Source organism: Pyrus communis, chromosome 13 (assembly GCF_963583255.1).
Source record: "Pyrus communis chromosome 13, drPyrComm1.1, whole genome shotgun sequence".
In the NCBI taxonomy this organism is placed as follows: domain Eukaryota; kingdom Viridiplantae; phylum Streptophyta; class Magnoliopsida; order Rosales; family Rosaceae; genus Pyrus; species Pyrus communis.
Genome location: NC_084815.1, coordinates 15,717,649 through 15,740,388, shown reverse-complemented (window position 1 = coordinate 15,740,388; position 22,740 = coordinate 15,717,649). Strand labels below are relative to the sequence as shown.

General features: G+C 36.1%; 2 protein-coding genes across 3 annotated transcripts; one reads left to right on the top strand and one right to left on the bottom strand.

Annotated features, from left to right (window-relative positions):
• The first annotated feature begins 7,512 nt into the window (after window positions 1-7,512).
• LOC137711950 (protein LURP-one-related 17-like) lies at window positions 7,513-9,152 on the top strand. The gene is made up of 2 exons (XM_068451101.1): window positions 7,513-7,819; window positions 8,575-9,152. Exons 1-2 carry the CDS (start codon window positions 7,532-7,534, stop codon window positions 8,971-8,973), a joined length of 687 nt encoding a protein of 228 aa, XP_068307202.1. The 5' UTR covers window positions 7,513-7,531; the 3' UTR covers window positions 8,974-9,152.
• A 6,233-nt stretch (window positions 9,153-15,385) lies between these two features.
• On the bottom strand, window positions 15,386-20,931 carry LOC137712759 (uncharacterized). 2 transcript variants are annotated; one of them, XM_068451913.1, is made up of 7 exons: window positions 20,415-20,931; window positions 19,781-20,091; window positions 18,304-18,459; window positions 17,825-18,165; window positions 16,950-17,472; window positions 16,698-16,736; window positions 15,386-16,164 (listed from the first exon to the last, which is right to left on the bottom strand). In XM_068451913.1, the coding sequence occupies exons 2-7, from the start codon at window positions 19,824-19,826 to the stop codon at window positions 15,644-15,646; spliced, it is 1,626 nt and encodes a 541-aa protein (XP_068308014.1). In that variant the 5' UTR covers window positions 19,827-20,091; window positions 20,415-20,931; the 3' UTR covers window positions 15,386-15,643. The 2 variants fall into 2 exon arrangements, with proteins under 2 accessions (XP_068308014.1, XP_068308013.1); XM_068451912.1 differs by having other exon boundaries at window positions 16,950-17,478; window positions 20,415-20,930.
• Window positions 20,932-22,740: the final 1,809 nt, after the last annotated feature.

Genomic DNA, 22,740 nt, shown 5'->3' with positions numbered 1-22,740 from the left:
TGGCTTTTATATTCTAGACAATGCAAAATGTAACTTAACAGAATATAAAACAGTAATTTTCTGCAAATAGTTGTCCGAAGTATCTACAATTGGAACTTTTGGCTGCCACATCCGTTCGGTATCAAAATGAATAGTTGATTTTGTAAAACTACACAATCCCTTACCCAGAGTAAGGGAACATTATAAATTATCAAAAGAATATAAAGAGTTTTTATATGTGAAATAAGTGAAGAGACAGAGGAATCATGCATACTCCAATTAAAATAAAGTACCATACAAATTAGTAAGCAAGTCAAGAAACTACCAATGAGAATAAAATGATTCTACTTTTATCTTCCAACATTCTAAAAACCTATAAAATAGAAGATAAATTTTCAAAATTATTAGGATTGCAAACTCCCAAGCCTGTACATGTTGATTGAACCAACTCACTCAAACATTCGACTTTGATCGAATTTGGATCCTGATTTCTTCTTTTTGCCGCAACAATTTTCTCACCACGTTTTATATTCTTTCTAATTCCTTGTGCCAAAGAATTCTTCCTGCAACACATTCATTTCTGTTTCAAATTAAACCACATCTCTTGCTTATCCCTTTAGGCACTTCTCACACAGGACAGAAGACCAAGTAATATAAGCAAAGGAGAATGGTTAAGTAAACCAAACTTAAGCAAACTAAAGGATGGTTAAGTAAACCAAACTTAAACAAAACTAAAACTCACATAAAAACCTTTGGGTATCAATGAAGAAAAGCGTGCTTTCAAATTTCACAATGGAGCAATCGATTTTATTTCTCCGCTTCTGCGAAGCAGTTTTCTCACATGTTCGCATTTTCCCTCCTTCGTTTATACGTTTGCATAGCAAGCTTTATCATGTTTGTAGATTAAAACTTCTACAAAAGAGATTCTTTATGTGTATGTATAATTAAGCAGAAATGAGAGTTGCAATACCAGGACGTGCTCCATGTAGATTGCAGAATGTAGCCATGAACATCATGAAAAAGTAGGCGAAGCAAAAAATGGGAAGAGGCCATGATGTTTTTTTAGTCAAAAAAAGGGTGAACCTGCAAAACAAAGTTGAATTCCCAAGAGTCATGAAATGGTTTTCTTCAAAAGTGCTTGATAGAATGCAATCAATATAGAAGAGGAACGATGAGCTTCACAATGCACAATTTGTGTTTTTACTGGACTCTAGTAACTGTTGGCAGCATCGTAGAATGAAATTGAAAACAAAAATTTACTCAAACCATTCGAAGTAGCAGGAACAATGAAGCTTCTTCCCCTTCTCTAATGTTGGATTTGTGAATTACTGAATGTGAATGTGGATTTGTGAGCTCTTGGGCATTTATTCATCTTCTCAGTCAGTACTCTCAGAGTCATCCACGATCAGGTTTCCTTTTTGCACGTTCAATTTCTTTTCTTTTTTTCTTTCTATTTTATCTCAGTTTGTAGCAGTTTAGTTTGAGTCATCCACGATCAGGTTTCTTTTTTGCACGTTTAATTTTTTTCTTTTTTTCTTTTCTTTTTTTTCCTATTTCTCTCTTTTAATTGTTTTTTTTTTTCCTTACAAAACGACCCTTAGTAATAATTTCTTTGCATTTCTTTTTAGTTAATGAGTTTTTTTTGTTTCAGGGTTATTTTGGTCCAATTATTTTTTGTGAAGCCTTAAGACACCAAACTTCACTTCTGGCTTTCTAATAGTAGAGATATATAAATGGAATTAGTGTCATTCTGTATCCAATACAATACATTAATAAAATTAAACCATAAATTGTTAACATAATAGTGCAACAGAATTAGGGGTTCGTGAAATCACGAAAAAAATAAGATAAAAATACACATTAATATACCTTAAAAACTTGATAGCAATATCTTCGTCACTCAAGATTAATGAGTACATCCACCTTGCATTACATAAGTAATCAATATAAATTGGAAACCAACATATTAACATGGACAGTGAAACTAAAAGCCCCTCACCCTGTAAATTCTGCAAAAATGAGTAACCATTATTTAATTAATAAATTAGTATATAATAATGAAGTTAACAGAAATTTCGTACTTCTTGCAATAAAACAAATGGAAGGGGGCTGAAACCTTTCATATTCAGATGGTGCAAAATATACTTCTTATGTATTTTTCCTGTCAAACCAACTTCAAAACTGATTATACAAATTAAAAATTTTCAAACGTTCACTTACCCAGAAACCAAAAATGAAAACTTTATTAAATTAATTAAAATAAACTCATTGGTAGAATGTGACACACCCCGACTGAAATTAAGGCGTGCTGGCCGTCACGTGAGGGTGACATAGCTATGTGCACAGTGCGGAAGTAATAATAATAATAAAAGTGCGAATAAATAAAAACCAAACTACTAAAAAGCTAGTTAAAGTAATACGCAAGTGTAAGACTAAGTGTGATAAACAATAATCAGAGCACAGAAAGCCTAAGTGTAGTCCAATAGAACGTATACTAATTACACAACACCCAAAGGTGATCCTACATTTGTGATGTTCTGTCAGAACCACCGTCAAGTCCTCGTGAGCCACCAAAACACTTCTAACTAGAACTTGGAAGGGCGCAAAACAGAAAGTGAGTGGGCAAAAATAAAGCATTTCAAAATCATTTCATTCTCAAAAGTTCTAACCCCTTTCCGTAAAACCTGTATAATTTCCCAGAAAATAGAATATATAAATATATCACAACCATGCTCAGAGTAGCAACATTCACAAATATGTATGTATGTAAGCCATGTCAACTAACTCAGCATATAATGTAAGTAACCCAGGTAATGTCAATCAATGCAGAATATATGTTAGCCGGAGTCACCTAACGTGACCTGTACGGTTGAATCTAGAGCTTAAATCCACAACTCAATCACTACACCTGCACATGAGTCGGAACCACCTAAAGTGGTCTATACGACAGGACTAGGTGTAAATAAATACGCTCAAGTGCTACGATCACGAGAAAATTGTGCGAATAATCACAGGTCACTTACGAGTCGGAACCACCTAAAGTGGTCTGTACGATAAGACTGTGCACCTCACTTGGATCCAAGATGAGCATGTGGTACGGGAGGTGAACATCACGTGAAGGACTGTGCCCTACTCTAGGCGGGAGCACTAACACTAGGGTGCAGGTTTATGAGCTCTCAATGCATCTCACATAACCACTAGTTCACAACCATAAACTATAAACTTACCTGACACTTACCTGTGTGTCCGTAGCACCAATCATAAATATATGCAACTACTAATGCATAATTAAAATAGGCAAAGACTATGCATGGCATTTAAAACATATAAACATTCAATTTCATTTTCTGGGAAAAATCACTAGTATATAGGTGTATACGGAAAACCAAAAACCCACTCACTGGTATGTGGAAAGGTCGTAACCCCCGAGCCTTGAGTGATTGCGCTTATCCTCAGGATAGGTCTCACCTATATCCAAAACAACTATAAAAATGTCAATTTAAAGCACATAACCAAAACTAGGTAACAACTTCTCATACAATGCTCAAATGGGGTGTTTGGATATACCAACGTGATCTACTCAACCTCAAGAACATTCCCATATTTTTAAAATAATTTTCCGACCTCCCACATGCCGCCATGCGCCGGCCATTAGGGAATATTCCGTACAAAAATGAAATATACCGTTAAATATACCTGACGCCGTTAGTATAATCCGTCAAAGTTGACGGAATATTCCTTGCCTTCTCCGATGAGTCTCGCCAGTCATCGCCGTCCTCCGCCGTCTGCAACTCGATGTCTAGCGGGAAACTGGAAAATTCTCAAAACTTCATATCTTCTTCATTACTCAACTAAAATCCATGAATTTTGTACCAAAATGAAGCTTACAACGAGTAGAAAAAAACCTTACCACTTTCAAGCCCTTAAATTCATGGAATCTCGCTGGAGGAACCACGAAATTCCGGCCAAACCTACAACTCGCCACTCCTAGCCTTCCCGACGTCTAATTTCTTCCAAAATGCTTCTCCAAGCTTCACGAGAGTATTCTAAAGCTTCCTATGACCTTAGAAACTTCTAAAAACCCCACGATCACGTGTGCATGAACAGTGCACAAAATAAGGGTTCCCTGGTTCTCGGGTTTTCGAGGGTTTCACATCCAACCAACACCACCAATCGACTCCTGAGCTCGAAGGGAGTCCAAAAACACCAACAATGGTCACGATCCATGCCAGAAATGGTTGAATGGAAGCTCGTCCGTACAAGTTGTAAGGAAAATGGAATGAAGTCCGAGAGAGAAAAGAGAGAGAGTCACAAAAGTGTGTGGAATGGGTGTGTGTGTGTCCTGTAGAGTCAACCACCAAAAACAGCTAAACAACACACCAAAATGGCAAATACCCACCAAGGGCAAAATCTTCATTTCACACCTACGGTACAAATAATTTAACACGGGCTGTCACAGAATGAACATAAAAATGAAAATTTCTACTAATTAATTAAAATAAGCTAATTGGCAGGAGGAACATAAACAACCTTTTGAATTAATCTAAAGAGATACAAACTAAAAATACTAAGATTAAGATTGATAGGAGGAAATGATTGAGAATTGAGAGTAAAAGATAAAGATTGAGAGTTGAGAAGTCGTACCGAGGAAGGCTCTTTGTCGATTTGTCTCTCTATTTCATCCTCTGCCGCACCCTCATTCTCTTCTTCTTCTTTATTTCTGCAATGAATGGAGAACAATTTGCTATAAAAAAAATATATATATTTGTGTAATCAGATAATATGTAGCGAACCTAGTTGAGAAGAAATTAGGAATTTCGTAAGATGGAGACTCTGTACACGTTTATCTTTTCTAATTCTTAAATTTAAATGAGATTTGTGGAAGGATTTATCAAACTGCTTTTTGCTCAACGTGGGTGCAGTTTTCAGTTTCCACGTTCTATTTTTTATTTGAGGGATTTATCATGTCTCTTTTGTATTTTTTAGCCGAATTTTTATCAATTTTTTTTCAATAAAATAATATATTGGTAGTTCAGTTTGATTAGAAACTCTGCTTTTTGCTCAATGTTGGGTGCAATTTTTCAGTTTCACGTTTTATTTTTTATTTGAAGTATCCGTCCTTTTTTATTTGTTTTTTTTTTTTTCATTTTTTCCCAATAAAATAAACTTTTACAAATTTTTATACATTTATATGGGATAATAATCTCTCTCCTAAAATGGAGGAGGAGGAGTGGGGTTATTGGCCCCCTTTTCTAGTGAGATTTAATACACGTCTTCCCCATTTTTATTTTTTTTATTTTTTGTTTGATCTAATAAAATGAATTTTAGATTTATGTTTTTTTACACAATTGCCCTTGTGTGTTTTCGTGTATTAAATTCGGTCAGTTCTATTTTTTTTTTGGTTTAAGGGGCTTTTCAGTCCAATTTTTTTTTGGTAAAACCTTCAGACACCAAATTGTGCTTCTAGCTTTCTAATATTAGAGATTTTCCTGATTCTGAGGAAATTGAACATATACTAGCTGGCAAAAAGCACTACTCTTGTTGCTTCTTCAATTTGTCTTAGGGAGTTTTAACGAAAAGTCCGCGGTATTATTCATTTTAATGAAAAATCATATTTTTACACTAAAAAGTCAAACCTAGTACTATTCACTTTACCCTTTATTTTGTCCTTATTGTTAAAACTCAAAGTTTTCAAATCATTTTCATTAGTTTTCCTTTTGTTGTCATTAGAAGGGGTGGTGAATAACCGATCCACTTTTCACCTCACAACTTTGAACTTTGAATCAACGTTCTTTTCACTTGGCAATTTCCCACCAAAAGCTTAAGAATTAATCCACGTAGAAAATAGAAGATCCTTTTTTTATTGATTTGTGAGTGGTAATAGAAGATCCTTTTCCTTAAACTGTTTCCATCACTCCTTTTATTATTGCTATGAATTTTATTTAATCTACAAAATGATACCAGCTAGCATAATTCTGTACTTTGAAAGAGGTTATGACCCAAACTTTCGGCAGCTTACTCTCCCTTTTTGAAAAAACAAATAAATAGTGAACCATTTCTTTGGGGTCAACAAATAGTGAACAACACTAAGGACTAAAGTCCCTTATGATAAACTTTTTTATTTTAGTTTTAGGTTTTTTTTTTTTTCTCTTTTTTTTTTTTTTGTGAGATAAAGAGAAAATTGTATAGGAGAAATGAGGGAGGAAGAAGTAAGAAAGAATAAATAAAAATAAAATCTTGAAAGCGAAAATAATTTAGAATAATTTTTGGTTTTTGGTTTTTGGTTTTTAGCACACACACCATCTTTCATCCATCTTCTTTGTTCCTTCTTTCCCCTAAGTAAACGTGAAGTGTATTAAGTATGTAGGGTACAAAATGTGGGGTGTGTATAAAACAACCCAAACCAAATTAAAAAACAAATGTTATTAAACGAGCCCAAAACATTTTTCATAGCCAATTAGTAAAACGCATTTGATCATAATTTATGAGATGAGCAATAAACTATGGGTATTTCTACATTGCATTCTCTAAAATACGAAGGTTTGGAAATACTATTATCATGGCCTACTGAATGATATATTCGACATAGTGAGTGCTGGACTCCACTTTGAGGTTGTGTGTGGTATGGTGTGCACAAAGAAATTCTATATAAGGAATGATTTCTACATAATTTTTTTTTTTCTGCATGCTTATATTCATTTTTGTCCGTTATCTTTCTTATTTGATTTTTTTCAATTTGAAGACAAAATATAAACAATAGTGTGTGAGGAAGAAAGAGTAAAAATCATTGGATCATCTAAAAGGTCGTTAATTTGTAAATGTTTGTATATTAAGTTAATGTATTTTAAAAAAAAAATTTAAAAAAAAAAAAAAAAAAAAAAAAACGGTAATATTAGTTTGAATGAATGGTCACGGAAATAACTTGAGCGACAATGTTCCTGGGTTTCACGGTTTCACGGCTCCATGCAAGCTGTTCCCTCCCCAACTTTTATGGTTCCCATCTTTGTCTCGTGCCCACGAATGTCCGATTAAATAAAAACAAACCTAACTCTACAATCAAAAGAGAAAAGTTGAAATATCGGAGACCACCTAAGAAAACATATACGTGTCACCTTTCTGATGCTGATTATGCTAATTACCAATTAGTATATGAATTAATCCCATCAAAGTATCTCTAGGAAACCAGCAATGACTTTTCTGGCAAGTTGTCTCTTTCACAGTATATTTTATAAAAACGCACAACCCAGATCTCATTCATTCAGATCTACACGTGTCATGCTTGTGACGACCAATATGATACGACAAAGTGTTAAGTTTCATGCAATAGATGTATACAATACAATTATGAATTTAAAATGCCCCACCGCAGAATGTATATTGCGTGATTAACTACAAGGGGGATTGTTCATACAGCTTTTCTGTACAAAACGCAGAATTTTTCTACTTCTAGTAAGACCATTAATATCTCAAACATTCTCAGGCTATAAGTATCTGCTTCCTTAACCTGCTTAAGGTTTACCATTTAGTAGAGAGAGAGAGAGAGAGATCAATAATGAAGATTGTTCGTATGTGGAAATCTTTGTCTAGGACCAGGTCTGTCCATAATCATCAAGAACAACATGACCACCAAGAATACAAGGCTACTGATAACAGTACTTCTGGGGCTTGCACATCATTAACAGTGTGGAGAAAATCCCTTCTAATTAGCTGTAAAGGGTTCACAGTCATCGATACAAATGGAGATCTTGTTTATCGAGTGGACAACTACGTCGGACATCCTGAGGAAGTCATTCTCATGGATGGCTCTGGAAAGTCTGTCCTCACAATGCGTCGCCGAAAGGTAAATATATTTCCAATTGTATGTATCGTAATTGTGTGTGTGTGTGTGTGAGTGTGTAAATATACACCAGTCTCTTAGTCATCTGATGGCTGGTGACCAAGTATACATGGTCACCCTCAATCGTTTTTCATATCAAGTTTGAAATTAAAACGCATTTTTTATTCTTTATCTTGATATTAAATTCATGTGATCATAGATGTAGTAAATCAGAGTCATGAGGTTCAGATAAAACTCAACTTGAACAATTACTCAAAAGGAGTCTCACAACATAAAATGCAGAATTTTATGTTGTCGACTGTTAGAAAAAAGAGAATATTTTTTCGAGTTTGCATAACCTCATAAATTAACAAGTATCTATAATAAAAGAGAGTTACAAAAAAAATTTGGTTGATCTTGGCATCAGTTTTGCTTGGCAGAAGCTTAGTCTACATCTGTTCTCTTAGTCACTTGGTGCTGGTGTGATGATTTAGTATACAAGGTCACCAAACACTAAAATCACAATTTGTATATTCCCCACCCTTGATATCAAATCTAAGGGTACATGTGTGACCATGATTTCCTTGATTGCCATGTGACTCAACATGAGTCTTGCATATCATAAGATATAGAAATATATGTTGCCCGACTGTTAAAAAAAAAAAAAAACATTTTTTGAGCTTGTATATACTCATAAATTAAACAAATATATAAGAACAGAGTAGTGAAAGAACAATTGTGCTTGATCTCGATTCTTAACTAACTATTTTGCCTTGCAGAAGCTTAATCTAATTGATACTTGGTTTGTGCACGACGGGGAAGCTGGCAATTGTTGCCCAATAAGATCAACATTTGCAGCATCAAAAAGTATGCCAACGTTTTACGTGAGGAAGAACAAGAACATGCTAAATACCAATCCCAGGAGTATACTTGCTTATGTGTATCGAGAGGCATGTGGCCACAAAAGACATACATATATGATTGAAGGTTCTTTCACGCACAGATCATGCAAGGTATTAGATGAGTCGAGGAATGTGGTAGCTGAGATCAAGAGAAAGGAAGCAAATATTAGAGGTGTTTCTTATGGATTAGATGTTTTTCATTTAATTGTGCATTCTGGCTTTGATTCTGGACTTGCAATGGCTCTTGTATTAGTATTAGATCAGTTGTTTTCTTAGGTTTATTTTCTATCAATTCATTGATATGTATTTATGTTGGACGAAATATGGTTTTCCATACAAGTCCTTATGTCAATTACTACTGAAGAGATCTCAACAAATAAGGATAATATGGAATGCACATATCCCACTCATCGTGAGTAACATATTTTCATCTTATAAATTTTATAATCGGATTCGTTTAGCTTTTTAATTTTCATGTAAAGATCATATGTAGAAAAATTCATTTGAAATCGAAGATTATTTAGCCATCACTTGTGTGAAACAAATCAACGTTGTACAACATATTCATGATAAATCATTCATTTAAAATATTGTTTGGACCCAAAATAATATTATTGGGCCGAGCGTAGGTTTATGTTCGGCCCAAAGTTTTTCAAATGTACTATGGGTTGTCTGGTGGTCATAAGCCGCTCAGTTAGGACGGTCGAGTCCTATTGCAAGAAAAAGTGATTTGGATAAGAGCGGATAGGTCGAAGTGCTAGTATGATAAGGAGTCCTAATGCAATGCAGATTCTTGGCCGGATGAGGGCACTTAAGCCTATAAATGAATGCGGCCTGAAAAGGGGGTTGAGTTCAAAGTCCTAATAGGAGCAGGATTGGTCGAGATAAGGTTGGATCAGAATAAGAAGTCTGAATCCGAGTATGGTTTTAACTTGATCGTAAGGAGGATTTGTTGCTATAAATAGAGAGCGGAGTGCACCATTCAAAGCCTCCTCCAATTCAACACACAAATTGCTCTGCGCAAACCTCTCAAACACTTCGAGATTTTTTTATTTTATTTTCTTTCTCCGCCAACACATCTTCAGTTTGGATAAATAGCACTGTGAAGGCAACCGGCGAACATCTTCAGTTTAGATAAACAGCACTGTTGCCGTAGAATCAGCCGACCGAGAAGCACCTTCAGTTTGGATAAACAGCACTGCATCGAGGCTGATTGGTTACCTATCCAAGTCTCGATCGAGAAGGGTTTTCGAATCCTTATTGGCAGATGTCATCTAACTAGTCTTCTCGGCGAAGTGAGGTGTTACAAGTTACCACATTTGGTACATTGAACGCGGAGTGATTTTATGATTGGATACTCACAAGTGAGTATCAGAGTTCGACATTCTGACGGTCGAACCACATTTACCATCAAGACATACATCTCTTTTGAGTACTTGTGTCCGTATAATTTGAAGCCGGTTCGACGTGCTTATACTCTTACGAATATAATCACCATGACCGAACCCAGCGTCAACGATTCGTGAACTTCGCAAAACTAGCAGCCTTGTCTGCAGGCTCTAGAACCCGATAGCCAAGACATGTTCCTTCCTCGGCTGCAGTCACAAAATCAAGAAGTTAGCAACGCAACATCAACAAATTTTACTCCTCGGCCAAGCATTGCCGACAAGTTGGCACACCCCATATCAACCGAATGACGTAGTTAGCTCATTAGCTACTTGGCCTGCACGCCACGTAGGCTTGGTAGCTTTTAGGGTCAACAAATATACATTTGAATGACAAAACAATTTTCGATTCCAACATATCTTTTTATAGATATGATCTTCGAAAGAAGACTAAGAAACTAAATAAAATTTCGATTATAAAATCTATAATGGGAACATTAATTCACAGGAGATGTGATATTTGCATTCCACCACTGAGGGTGCAAGTATGATCTAATAAATTATAGTTTAATCTAATAAATTATAGTTTAATCGTAAGATGATCTCTTATAATGAGCTGGTATATATGTTGTCAAAATATGAATAGGACCAACCACTGAAAAAGAATCAACGACCGACAATTACTATTTGGCATGGTAAAACTTTTTGGGTACCCATTTTCCATATCCCCATGCATATTAGAATTTTATGTTGTTAAATTACAAATATTGTTTTAATGGTTTGCCAACTCAAGCCTGAATATGTATGATCTTTAAAATACATTTCCAGAATTTTTATATATGTAAACATAGAATTAAATTGAATGTATTACTTATTAGGTAAGTGTTGGATATTTCTGCTGGTTAGGATATCTTCTTCAACGTATTGTTTTGTGTTCAAAACGTCCCCTCCCTCGAAGATAATTAAAATAGTAATATCACTTGTTTTAAAAAATTTACCACTCATTAGTCATTATATATAGTTTTAGGTTGTTTAAGAAAAAATCATTTCAATTAAAACTATTCATCCATTTAACTCTCGTTACGAAATTTCAATTTTTATTAGAACACTGACTGTCATTTTTTTTTTATCACAATTAGAAGCCTCAATCATTTCCGAATTCACTAATATTTTACAAAAATAACCATAAATAGAGACTTCAAAGTTAGCCGGTCTCATCATTATAGAAGAATGTTTGATGAGCCACTCAACTACTTACCAAAAACAAAGTCAAAACCCCAATTCAGAGGCTAGTTAAAAAGTTGTCATCTGTTTTTTTTCTTTTCATGTCATCCTGATTAGAGGTGGGTATACGGGTATTTGGACTCGTAGATCTAGACCGTATTACCGACCCGATATGAAACTATCTAGTTATTACTTTTAATTTTCAAAATAGTCTGAATTGGGCTAGGCTTGTGTAAATACGAGTCCAAAACGGCTAGGCTTGTGTAAATACGAGTCCAAAACTAAGTCCACTTTTTTATTTTTATTTTGGGTGACCTAGCCCTGATCGTTTAAATGTTGTCTTAGCACTTGTTATTTTATTAATAGTCCACAATGAAGCTTATGATCTATAATTTCATCTATATCTAACCCTAAGAAGAAGTAAAACAACCATCAAACCCTAAGAAGTAAAACTACGATCAAACTTCTTCAAACAAAGAGTCTTAAAGAGTCCATTCAATTCCCTAGGAAAATTTGTTGGCATTGACTTTGTTAGACGTAATTCATTTACAACCGAAACACAGAGATTGTTTATATTTTGGGTAAATCTCAGTTTACTACTCTTAAGTTTCGTGGTTTTCAACATTTGGTACATGAAGTTTTTTTCGTCCTAGAGTCATACCTAAAGTGTTAATTTTGGGACAGTCTCATACATCCGTTAGTCTGGCTGTTAAGTCTGCCGTTAACTAATGATGTGGCGCCCATGTAGACAATTATTGGGTGTTGTGGAGCCAAAAATAATCACAAGGCAATATGTGGATTTTTGAGTGAAAATGACAAAATTACCCTCGAGGCACACCGAGATTCCTATGTGCGAGCAATGGGCAATCATCCTCAACCAAGTCAAAAGTGCCCAAAATAGGTAATAATTCAAAACATATTTCATCCATCCTCATCAAATCCTCTCCACAAGGTAACTCCCAAATCATTCCTCTTTTATTATATTAATTAGCTAATCAATTAGGAAATTATTCTATTAACTAGCTATTTAATTGATTTATTATTCAATTATTCCTAATTAGCTACAAATCATGAATCTCTCCCAAAATACCAATCAAGTGGCCGGTCGTCCTCCTCCTAAAGGGGCCGGCCACACCCCTATAAATACTACCTCATTCTCTCCAAAACCAAGTTCCAATTCTCTTGCTAAACTCTCAAAATTCTCCAAACACTTTTCTCTCAAAATTCTAACTTTGACATCGGAGGTTCTTCAGCTAAAGCCCCTCCCCACATTCATTGTGGGCGCATGAGGCTCTTGTCCTTATTAGTGTTTTCATTGAGAGTTTAATTCACACGTTCTTAGAAGACTCTCGCATTCAAAGTTTCTCGTTTCTTGTTTGTTCGTAAATTTTTCATACTTTCTTTTTCCTAGATTTTTTTTTTAATTCTTTGAATAGAGGTGAGGAAAAAATACAATGACGGAAAATTCGGAAACCACGACGAACGAAACTTCCTACGTTCCAAAGATCCAGATTAAATGAGGAGGACGAAACCTAGCCCCACCACGACGATCCACGAGGCTCAAAGCGATGGCAAGATGATCAACTTTGCCATCACAGAGCACCACCACCATGGCAGCCATAGGGACCACCGTGGCAATGGGGAGTGGGCTAGCTCCATGACAACAAGCCCACGGTGAGCAGCGAGTAGCGAGGTAGCCACAAGCCTAAGCCCAAGCCACTTTGCAGCAATAAGGCCAGGCGCTAGAAGCAGCCCAAGCCGCTACCACAACAGTGCAGGCCCAAGCCTCGTCCACTTGGTGCACGACCCAATCTGCAGCCCACGCTGCAAAGCAGCCAAGCCAATGAGAAGGCGAATCGGTAGCAGATTGCAACGATGGAGTCGGGGAGGTCACTGGCGGAGAGAAAGAGGATGCGACGCCGACTATTACCCCAACTGCAACAAACGCCGACTACCACCCTTTCAAGGTCATGGCTGTCGAAGATCCAAGGCCGCTGCTTGCATCTCATATCAAAGATCGGCTGTCAGAGATCCTTGTCACGACGCCAAAACAAAACCCAGTCACGCTGCACCTACAACTTTCATGTTTTCATAGTGGTGGAAAGTTCGCTGGTCCAAGGTCTGGAGCAAAAACTTCAACTGGATCGAGAATTGGTGCCTAGGTCCAATTTGGCGTTGAGGGTAGTGGGAACTTTGGGGATTTGGGTTCGATGGGTGAGGACATGGTGGGTTGGGGTGCAAGATAAGGAGGAGGAAGAGAAGGGTGGGGGTTAGGAGAGGTATGGTGGAGATAGAAAGGGGTAGTCGAAGAAGAAGGTTTACTTTTTAAATTTTTTTAATATCATGTGGCGCCCAATCCACATGGGCACCACGTCATCAGTTAACGGGAGACTTAACAGTCAGACTAACAGATGTATGAGACTGTCCCAAAATTAACACTTTAGGTATAACTCTGGGACAGAAAAAAACTTCATGTTCCAAATGTTGAAAACCACGAAATTTGAGGGTAGTAAACTGAGATTAACCCTTATATTTTTGTTTTGTTATACGACATATAATTAAAAACGAATCTGTTTGACCCATAAGAATTGGACCTTATCAAATGGATCCAAATGCACCAATTCCACCAATAAAATAAATAAACCCGAAACCGGCTCGGACTCGTTTATAAAAAAACAAGTTCGAGTCCGAGTCCACCAAATATGGACCCGACCACCCGCGCCCATTCATGTCCTTGATTGCAAGCAAACAACTTTGTTAAAGATAAATACAAATTTTAAATGAAAATGCAAATGTAGATTGAGAAACACACTTTTCCCATTTGGAGAAATTTTGCACATCAGATAAGGAACTAAAAATGATACTGATTCTAGTTTCATGGGGCCCTCTAACCAAAAACTAAAGAGAAATATTTACGTAGGACTCAACTTGTCAAAAGAGAAATATTTGTGTAGGACTCAACTTGTCACTAGATCATGTTGAATGACACTATTATTCATTTAAAACTTGCTATGTGTTAAACCAAACCGACGAAGGACTCTCCTTATTAAGTTTATTTTTTTTCTTGAGAAATTAAAAAAATTATTATGTAATTGATTAGTTAATTAAAATGGAAAACCAAAAGTAAAAAAACTTTTCAAGTGCACCTCATCCCTCCCCTCGTCCTCACCAACCTACCCCATCATTTAAATCCATTAATGCCCACATACCTAGAAATATATATTTCTATGTATGTGGGCGAACAAAAATTGAGATCCCTTCTCTTATATATATATATATATATATATATATATATATATATATATATATATATATATATATATATATATATATATATATATATATATATATATTTATTTATTTATTTATTTATTTATTTATACAGACCTTTTAAGAGAAGGGATTCCTATTTTTCAAAAAAAAAAATGGAAATACCCCTCTTGACCGTTAAATTTGACTTTAATGAAATTATGTGATTGAGATTAAATCACATACCATAGAATCTCAACCACATGATTTCATTAAAATCAAATCTAACGGTCGAGATAATGTTCCCATTTTTTTCTAAAAAATGGGAAGTAAAAGTTTCCTCTCTCTCTCTATATATATATATATATATATATATATATATATATATATATTTCATGGGTTGTCTGCAACTGCAGATCATGGGAAGCAAGCAATACATAGTGGCTGAAGAAAAAGAGGGGATTAAAAGATAGATTCAGAGAACTCTTGCCCCATTATTAAAGAAGTCCATTTTTTTTTTTCTTCAAGGAGTGTACAGGTCAATAGAAGCCTTCTACGAATTGAAGGAAGACCACAAATGAATGGCGAGTGAGCAAAAAATAAGAACAATACAGGTACGATTCCGATGGATTGGTAGTTGGATTGCCGTGGACATGTGCTGGTGATAGGGTATGCGTTTATTTTTCTATTTTTTGTTTTCGTTTTGAATAATCTTTTTAGCTAGGTTTTTATGTTAACATTCTAAAACTTTTAATCTAACAAATGACAAGTTTTGAATGGATTGTAATGTCGCTCAGCATAATCCAGTGGCAAGCCGAGCCCCACACATGTTTTTCTCCGTTGTCACAATATCTAACATCGAATTAAAACTTGCGACTTAGTACAACAGTCTAGTGGTATTCTTTGTTACAACATAAAATTCCTATTCATCCTCCTCCTAAAACTAAACCCTTGCAACCCTTCCCTATTCCCCCTAGGGCATGATATGTACAAATCAACTATTTCCAATAAATCCCCAGAGACATCAGGTTAAATGACGAACCTTGTCAGTAGGAATAAATCTTAAACCCGACTGAGACCGATACTCATCAGTCTAGCCGGTCCCTTCCTCGGTTCCATTCCGTTACCAATAACTTTCTTTGCTTCGCTTGTCTGTTTGAAGTCTTTTCTGGAACCCGACCTGGTGGTGGCATCATATAGGAATGCTTTACTACATCCTCTGTTGAATGTCTAATATCCACAATTGACCCCTTAATTGATCTGCTAGGTGATGACCTACTTGATCTGGGCGTAGACCAATTTATTGGTCCTTTCCTTACAGAACTAAAATTATCGAAATCCTGTTTATCATCATTCAAGGAGAGCTTGGGCTTCTTTGGGGGCAGCATCCGATCCACGCTTCTCCCAGGATTGTCGGACCCAGAAACTGCAACTGATGTTCCATATGCTTCTTCAGGTTTCTCAATTGATTTCAACTTCCGAGCTTTCATGGCTTTTTGTGAAGGCTTCTTTGGCCACCTTATGATTCCATCTGGATTTTTCCTTGAGGGACGAGTTGCCATGTCACAAAGTGTTCGAGCAGCACTTAATACTTTTGGACAATGCTCATCTGAACAAACAAAAAGCATCTCACTAAGAAAAGCACAAAAGCAAAGCTGCAGAAGCAGAAAATAGAAATGAAGTGCACACAGAGTAGGATACGGCTAAATTCTTTTTTAAGCCAAGAATGATAAAATACATAATTGTGCAATTGATGGGCCTGACATTCAGTTCCTATTTCCTAACGAGGCTATAGCCTATCAGATTTATTTACTTTTCCATTTCAAGCATATATTATGCATTGTTTGGCACATCTCATGACAATTAATTGGGAATATATCAGCCAAAGAGCTAATCTACGCCTCAGCTAGATCGCGTAATACTACAAGGATGAGATATCTACTCAGTTTGCTCCTGTGACTTTGTGTAACCCAACGTAGGCCTCTTGGGAATGAGTTTTAGTGCCAATATTCAATTGTCATTCTTTGTCATCTTCCTCGATACCTCCTTTATGCATATCACTCCACCAACCCAAGCCCCAAACACATGCATTACACCATACATACAAGAAGCATAAAGAGAGGTACAAAGAGGAAGCTGTACCGTTACAATCTCCCGTCTGCTTCAGCTTGCCTCCAGATTCTGCATTTCCAACAGAACAAAAATTTATTAAAGGCAATGTCCCAAGTAGTGGGACTGATAACATTTCCAAAACTTATAAAAGGCAATGTCCCAAGTAGGACTGATAGAGATGGTAAATATTTCCAGCAACCAATGTAACTTATTGAAGTTTTAGTATATAACTCAAACTCATGCCGGCATTCCCCTTAGAGAAACCAAATGTAAATAAATTACCTTGCGGAATGTAGGAATCTTTGGGACATGTTGCGTTAGATAACGAATCTTGTTGACACTGAGGAAGACTAACAGATATGGATGGGCAAACTTTATCGTGGGAACCAGCCACTTTTAGCCTTGCAGAAGGAACTAGACTTTGATTATAGCTGAGTGACTCCAAGTCTGTCAAATTACTAGTGGCAACCCACAATGAACTAAGAATATTCCTCTCTATTCTTAGCCATCGGCCTTGGCATGTACCCCTGCTTGTGGACTGTTTGGCCGCATCGGAACTGGTTCTACAGTGCCCATTAGAAGTATGTGACCATGAAAAAGGAGGCAAGCTTGCTCGGCGAGATATTTGTCTGCCTGAACATGGATCAGGAGTATTTCTTGAAGATGAAGCAGGTTTTGCAGCATCCAAAAGCAAAGATTCCAAATCCTTGGGTGGAGGAAGGGCCAAGCGTTCCAAGACATACTTAGGTTGACACAATGGCAAATCAAGGGGATTAGCAGGAGCGTCAGGCTTTCTATGTGAATCCTGTACCTACAAAAAAGAAACGTACATCATCAATCATTAGTAGTTTCATCACTAATAATATGATTGAAATAAACTCTAGCAGCTGGACAACAGAATTAAAATCCTTGTGAGTGGAGCCTAAGACTAATAACTAAAATGTGCAAATGCTCACACAAGGAACCCAAACTCCAGTTAGGTCCAGCAGCATGTCTATGCTGGATTCACAAGACCAATCCAAATAATCATTACCCTGAAGAATACCTTTTGCATGATTTGCCACGTAATCCTTAAACTTCTAGTTTAATCAAACAGGTTAAAAAAATGAAAGTTTTCTCCAGGGCTAATAAATCTTCCATTACCACTGATCACTGACCTCATTACATGAAGACAAACCTGTGATGAATGGCTCTCCTTTATCACTATCGACACCAGAAGCTACAACAGAAGTTGTGCATAACGGCCATGGCGACATTATCTTGTCGGGATTGCTGTCTACTTCAGCATTAAGTTGGGGCTGAACAGACCTCGGTTGCTGAAGGGTAGAACAAGCCTTTTTAACTGCATGCAGAAAACTATCATTTACATTTGCTGGTCTCTTCCCTTTTCCCCTGCCTAAGCTAGGACACTTGTGTGTCCCATCAAGGAGCTCATTCAGTGGCACATCGTCTACCAGCTGTGTAACATCGTGATTATCTGACTTAAGGCCATGTACTCCTGACATTCATTTAAATTACAATTTAATTTTTGCACAGTATGCACATTGATAGTCCGGTAATAATGGAACAAATACACTCCTTTAAGGAGGTCATGATACATTGAAGGAAGGAATTTGGCTTTTGTGGAATGTCATACCATAAAAGTTGTTTCCACCAGCAGCTGAACTGAAGCTTGCCAAACCAGGCTTTACAGAGAAGGAATCGTGTTTAGTCTTTGCAGGAAGTTTGAGATTTCTCTTTTCACCTCGCTTGCTTGTAGAGTTGTTCTTTTGTTTCACCAACTGAGTCTTATCTGGAATGTATAACACAGAAAGGAACAGAATAGCTCTCAGCAGAAACACTTAAAATCCATGAAAAGGAAAATCCAACACATTTAATGGGACACGCAGTGTGGTTAAGTATAGCATTATGGCCATAGAAAATCAAAGCATGCATTTTGGAGACAGCACTTGCAAGTTAATGTTTAAAATTTCGAACCACTCAAATAAAATTAACAGTTAACTTAATATAAAAGAAGAAAAGTCCTGCAAGATACAATGGATACGTAGAACTAGCACCCAAAGGCCACATTTGGGAGGATTAGAAGGAGATCTGACACGAAGGAAACTTATTTCATTTGTTCCTTCAACGTACCATGAATATATTGGGTTGTCCATCGCAATCCAAAGCTAGTGACTAAATGAGGCCTAAAGAAACTAGCTGGGCATAAATTTTTTACTCTCAAAGAATGAGAACTAGTACATCAATTAAACTTTAAGGAATAAAAGAATATGCAGAAAGAAGATTATGGACCCAGAAGATGTAATTCCACAGCATTCTAATTTGCTTGAAAAAGTCTCAGACAATATTGCATCCTCAGTCATCGGAAGGAAATATCGTAATTTCTATTCCTTCGAGTACCTTTTAAAGTTCCATTGCGAAGGTTCAGAAGTTAAAAACGTTTCAGTTCAGCTATTGAACAAACGTCAAAATGATCCATGTGCTGTATAACCGCCAATGTTTAACAATATATTTAAATAGGAAAAAATGCCTCTACATCCAGAGCTTGTATATAATTGGTTATCAAAATATCACACACCTACGAGCTTACATGGGAAATTGACAAAAGGTTTGGTTAATAATATATATATTGTTGACTGTAAATATTTTGAGTGGGTTTGGACAGTTTTAGTATTGGAATATTATCCTCATGCAATATTTTCATTCCGAAATCTCCGTTACTTATGCTTCACTAAGAAAAATATTTACCTTGCCATAATACTCTGATGTTAAGCAACAGACTGACAATAGCTAGATGATGTTGAAGTGGCCGACAGCAGTAAGAGCTGTCCGGGAACGTTAATTTTCCCCAACATCAAGAACTGTGACAATAAAGTGGACTTTCCAGCCAAGAAAATTTTACATTCGCCGCATTAAACAACTCCAGAGAAAATAAAAAACACAATAGGCGAAAAATTACTAATCTAACATTTAAGTGACTAATAAATACAGACCAATTAAAATTTCACATGTTAAGAGAACACAGATGGCATCTGCCATCTTAAAAGACTTTCCCGGGTCCAAGCATTTACGTCAAATAACTAATTCACAGCTCCAAAAGAAACATATATTACCTGATGAACCACACTTTATAAGTAAAGATCCAAGCTTATATGACATATCCTTTATCCCGTCAACTTCAACAAGGCTCGTTGGATCTTCAAATCGAGCAACACGTGGTCTCTTAGATAAACTGCCCAATTTTGACAACTTTCCTGGTTTCCGTTCTAACTGTACACTATCAGCACCAGTATCCAATAAAAACCATTTTTTCCCCTGCCATGTAGATGCCTGGACAATTCTTCACCCTGATAGCTGCCCCGGCACATCATATCACCGAGCTTAATTGGTTCATTCTCTGAAGTACTAACCGCATTCATTACCTCTGAGAACATAACCATTCCCCAGTACATAAAATTATGAAACTTTTCAGTAACAAAACGATATACATAACCAAATGAAGAAATCCTGGAAAGAAAACTAGACTAAAACTAAAACTACAAATATTGGAGACAAGTAACAAATAAACAAGGAAAATCAAAGGAAATGCTTAAATTGGGAAATATAATGAGCTGCGATTCCGAAAACTAACAATCACAGAAAACCTCAAAACTTTAATTTGTGAATATACAACTATAAGCAAGATAGAAACATAAAACCCACAATTCAAATGTCAAATAAAACTAAGAAAATAGCCCAAGAAACCACCTTTATCCCTCAACGATGAGCTGCAAGCCTCGGTGTATGAGGTAACTCGAACCGAAACGCGGTCCGAATCACAAGGTTCTAGCTCCTGGACTGTAACCCCAGCTCTCACAAGCGCCTCCACACCCAAAAACTTCGGCACAGTGGCTACATCCACGGGAAAACTCAAGTCCACCGCTTCCATCGCCTAAACACTCAACCGATAAATTTACAACACTCAGCCGATAGATTCACAGCAGGAGTCGCCGAACACCGCCCTGCGATCCATAAGGAGGAGGAATCAGCTAAAGTGATCTGGGAAGGACCATTTGGGCGAATTTTCTCGGGAAAATGTGCAGGAAATTGTGGATTTGGTGCGAGAAAGTGAGAGAAAGAGAGAGAAAATTGGGGACGTTGCGGCGAAATGGGGGTTTCCAGTCTAGGGCAAGAACAGGAAAGAGTGAAGAAAGAGAAGTATTTATAGTTTTCGGGAAAGGGTGAGGTGTGTTTGGTAACGGCAACTGAATGGGGAATATTCCGGTTAGGCTAGCGTCGGGCAACCACTTTTGCTCATTACCATAATTATGATTTATGTTTATTATACGTCTTCAATTAACTATGATTAATTTTAATTTTAAATATTTATTTTCTAATTTTGATAAAAAAAATTAAATATCTCTACTAATTAATAAAACACTTCAACCATAATTTTATAAATTATCAATTTACCTCTCTAATTAAAACATAACATGAATAAGAAATATGGGGCATAAATGTAATTTCACATAACCAAATTTTGCCTTTTTTTTTTTTAAACCTCATCTACAAGTAATCCTAACATATAAAAAAAATAAAAATAAAAAAAATAAAACACACTTTCCACTCCTACATTCTCTATCACTCTCTTCCTCTCTCCTTCTATTTCAAAAACAAAAATAAAATAATTTCTCACACACTTTATGTGTGCCCATATGCTAGTAGTTAATTAAAAGAACACGTATCAGATAATGAGGTATATGATGGATATAAGTGATGAGAAAAAATGCACACATAACGATGGTGATTCAAAACATCTGTCTTTTGTTTCCCTTTCTCCTATTATAAAAATATCGATTTACTAAAACACAAAACACATGTTTTTTGGTTGGGTATGGGGTTATTTTTATGACGTGGCATTATCCAATCCAAATTACATGAGAAAATTGGAGATTGCTTGCGGTGGCATATCCAAAGGGAGCACCAATGAGAGAGGAGCATGTGTGGTGTTGGTGGTAAGTCAAGTCAAGTGGAAAATGGAAAAGGAAAAGCAAAAAGTCTGATGAAATTCCATTTTAAGCTTATTTTCTTCTTTTCTTATTCAAATTGTGCTATTTTAATTTTTGAAACTCAATTTTCATTTTATTTTTTATTTTTTGAAACTTTATCATTAAATCTGTTAATTTTTTTTACGTGGCATGAATGAACAAATTTACTATTAAAAATTTGACAACCAATAAAAGAAGCACATGTAAACCCCCCCCCCATTCCTCCCTCACTAATACTCACTAACATTATACATTAACGAAAAATAAAATTCACCTTAACTATCACTCTGGTGTGACATCCAACACTCTGGCAAAACTCTATTTTCATCTTATTCATTGTTTTCTACTTCTATCTTCCTTATGATGTTCACTCGTCGGGTTGAGACTGTAGTTAAGCTACAACCACACTCTTCTCAAACTTTAAAATAGATAATGAAGCAACTATGCAAAAGGAAAAGGAAAGTCAATCATTGAGCAAGCAAAATATAAACAAAAAAACATGTTGTCACATTAGTTGGAATTTTAAGATTTGAAATACGAGTCATTATTATTCAATGTGCATGCATCATTTTGTAAAAGGAAATTACATTAGCATGTCACACAAATAGGAGGATAATGTAATCGGAAATCGAATGTCTTACTAAGACCTGGTTTGGTACTGAGGTGATTCTGAAAAAAGTTGGTATCAAAAAAAGCTGGGAGCTGTTTTTGTGTTTGGTAAACATTTAGCTTCAGCTTTTTTTTCACAGTTTTGAGTGAAAAAAAGCCAAAAACAAGAAGCTGCAAAACTCAGCTTTGAAAAACTGGTTTTTTTTCACATTTGTTTTACATAAAAGTTTACCAAACACTATAATACTGTTTTTTTTTCAAAAGCACTTTTACAAAAAAGTTTACCAAACACTCTGCTACTTTATTTCACAGCTGTTTATTCTCATAGCACAGCAGAAGCAGCTTTTTTTCAAAGCACAGCAATACCAAACCAGCCCTAATTCCAGCCATGTGACATATTTCTTCACATATTTAGTAGTGTAAATATTTACGAAAAT

Excerpts from the sequence above, each read along its gene's own strand:
- LOC137711950 (XM_068451101.1), top strand. The coding sequence starts at position 7,532 with ATGAAGATTGTTCGTATGTGGAAATCTTTGTCTAGGACCAGGTCTGTC. Across the intron at positions 7,820-8,574 it reads TCACAATGCGTCGCCGAAAG|AAGCTTAATCTAATTGATAC; the intron begins GTAAATATATTT and ends TTTGCCTTGCAG.
- LOC137712759 (XM_068451912.1), bottom strand. The coding sequence starts at position 19,826 with ATGTCATATAAGCTTGGATCTTTACTTATAAAGTGTGGTTCATCAG. Across the intron at positions 18,166-18,303 it reads TGGTGGAAACAACTTTTATG|GAGTACATGGCCTTAAGTCA; the intron begins GTATGACATTCC and ends AATGAATGTCAG. Across the intron at positions 16,165-16,697 it reads GCAGACGGGAGATTGTAACG|ATGAGCATTGTCCAAAAGTA; the intron begins GTACAGCTTCCT and ends TTGTTTGTTCAG.